Source organism: Sinocyclocheilus grahami, unplaced genomic scaffold (genome assembly GCF_001515645.1).
Source record: "Sinocyclocheilus grahami isolate Dianchi unplaced genomic scaffold, SAMN03320097.WGS_v1.1 scaffold1163.1, whole genome shotgun sequence".
Taxonomy (NCBI): Eukaryota; Metazoa; Chordata; class Actinopteri; order Cypriniformes; family Cyprinidae; genus Sinocyclocheilus; species Sinocyclocheilus grahami.
The window spans coordinates 517,827-518,595 of NW_015506342.1; the positions used below are offsets into that span (position 1 = coordinate 517,827).

Genomic DNA, 769 nt, shown 5'->3' on the forward strand with positions numbered 1-769 from the left:
CGGTCCATTCGAGGGTTGAAGTGGAAAGCAAAGTCATCATTGTCACACTGCCCAATCTTGAAATTTACTTCAAATCTGCATGGAAGTGAAAATGTTAAAGCAACGAAGTCCAAATAACAATGAATTGTCTGTATCCAATTTAGCAAATTTTACAATGAATTGATTCCTTACCGGTCAGCATTAGTGGGAACAACTCCCTTCAAGTACAAGGCCATGCCTTCTCCCAGTCCTCCTGAAATTCGGGCCACATAAGGCAGGTTCTACAGTAAACACAAGAAAATGTGCATCAGTCTATATTGCTATTGGTTGAAACAGTTCTCATGCACTGCTATTTCATTAAGTGCTCGGACTTATTTGTGCTCTCAGAAGTCACTGGAAAAGACCAGACTCTTACAGGGTTTTGGACTGGCTGCAATATCTCTGCTTGTACGGTGGAAAGATCCCCATGTGTGCTTCCCAGATTGGTGATTTTTGTTGCAACTTTTGTTGGAAATACAGATGCTCTCCAGTTCTAATGGCGGAACACAGAAAAGTGACTTTAGAAAGCACTTCACCCTCCAAGCCATTCTCACTGGATACTGTGACAATATCACTCATGGTGCAACATTGCTTTAGCTGAAGAAAAAAATAACTTACTTGTATGAAACCAGAAATGGTCACAGCAACATCTCCACTGATATTTAATGTTGACACTTTTTCCAGTGGTATACGATGCTTGAATGTATACAGTTCTTTACCATTCACATAAACCTGATGAACCAAAGCAACA

At 40.3% G+C, this 769-nt stretch overlaps 1 protein-coding gene across 8 annotated transcripts in view; it reads right to left on the reverse strand.

Moving 5' to 3' along the window:
• Window positions 1-769, reverse strand: part of lgals4 (galectin 4) — a 16,107-nt gene that overhangs the window by 6,863 nt on the left and 8,475 nt on the right. The window contains exons 6-9 of one of the 8 annotated variants that reach the window (XM_016253199.1): window positions 637-750; window positions 395-511; window positions 172-260; window positions 1-75 (exon numbers count right to left, since the gene is read on the reverse strand). The exons of 1 other annotated variant lie outside the window; for it this stretch is intronic. In XM_016253199.1, coding sequence (XP_016108685.1) covers window positions 1-75; window positions 172-260; window positions 395-511; window positions 637-750 — 395 coding nt within the window. The remainder of the gene's footprint in view (window positions 76-171; window positions 261-394; window positions 512-636; window positions 751-769) is intronic. 6 more of the 8 variants (XM_016253195.1, XM_016253202.1, XM_016253198.1 and 3 more) reach the window with 6 other exon arrangements.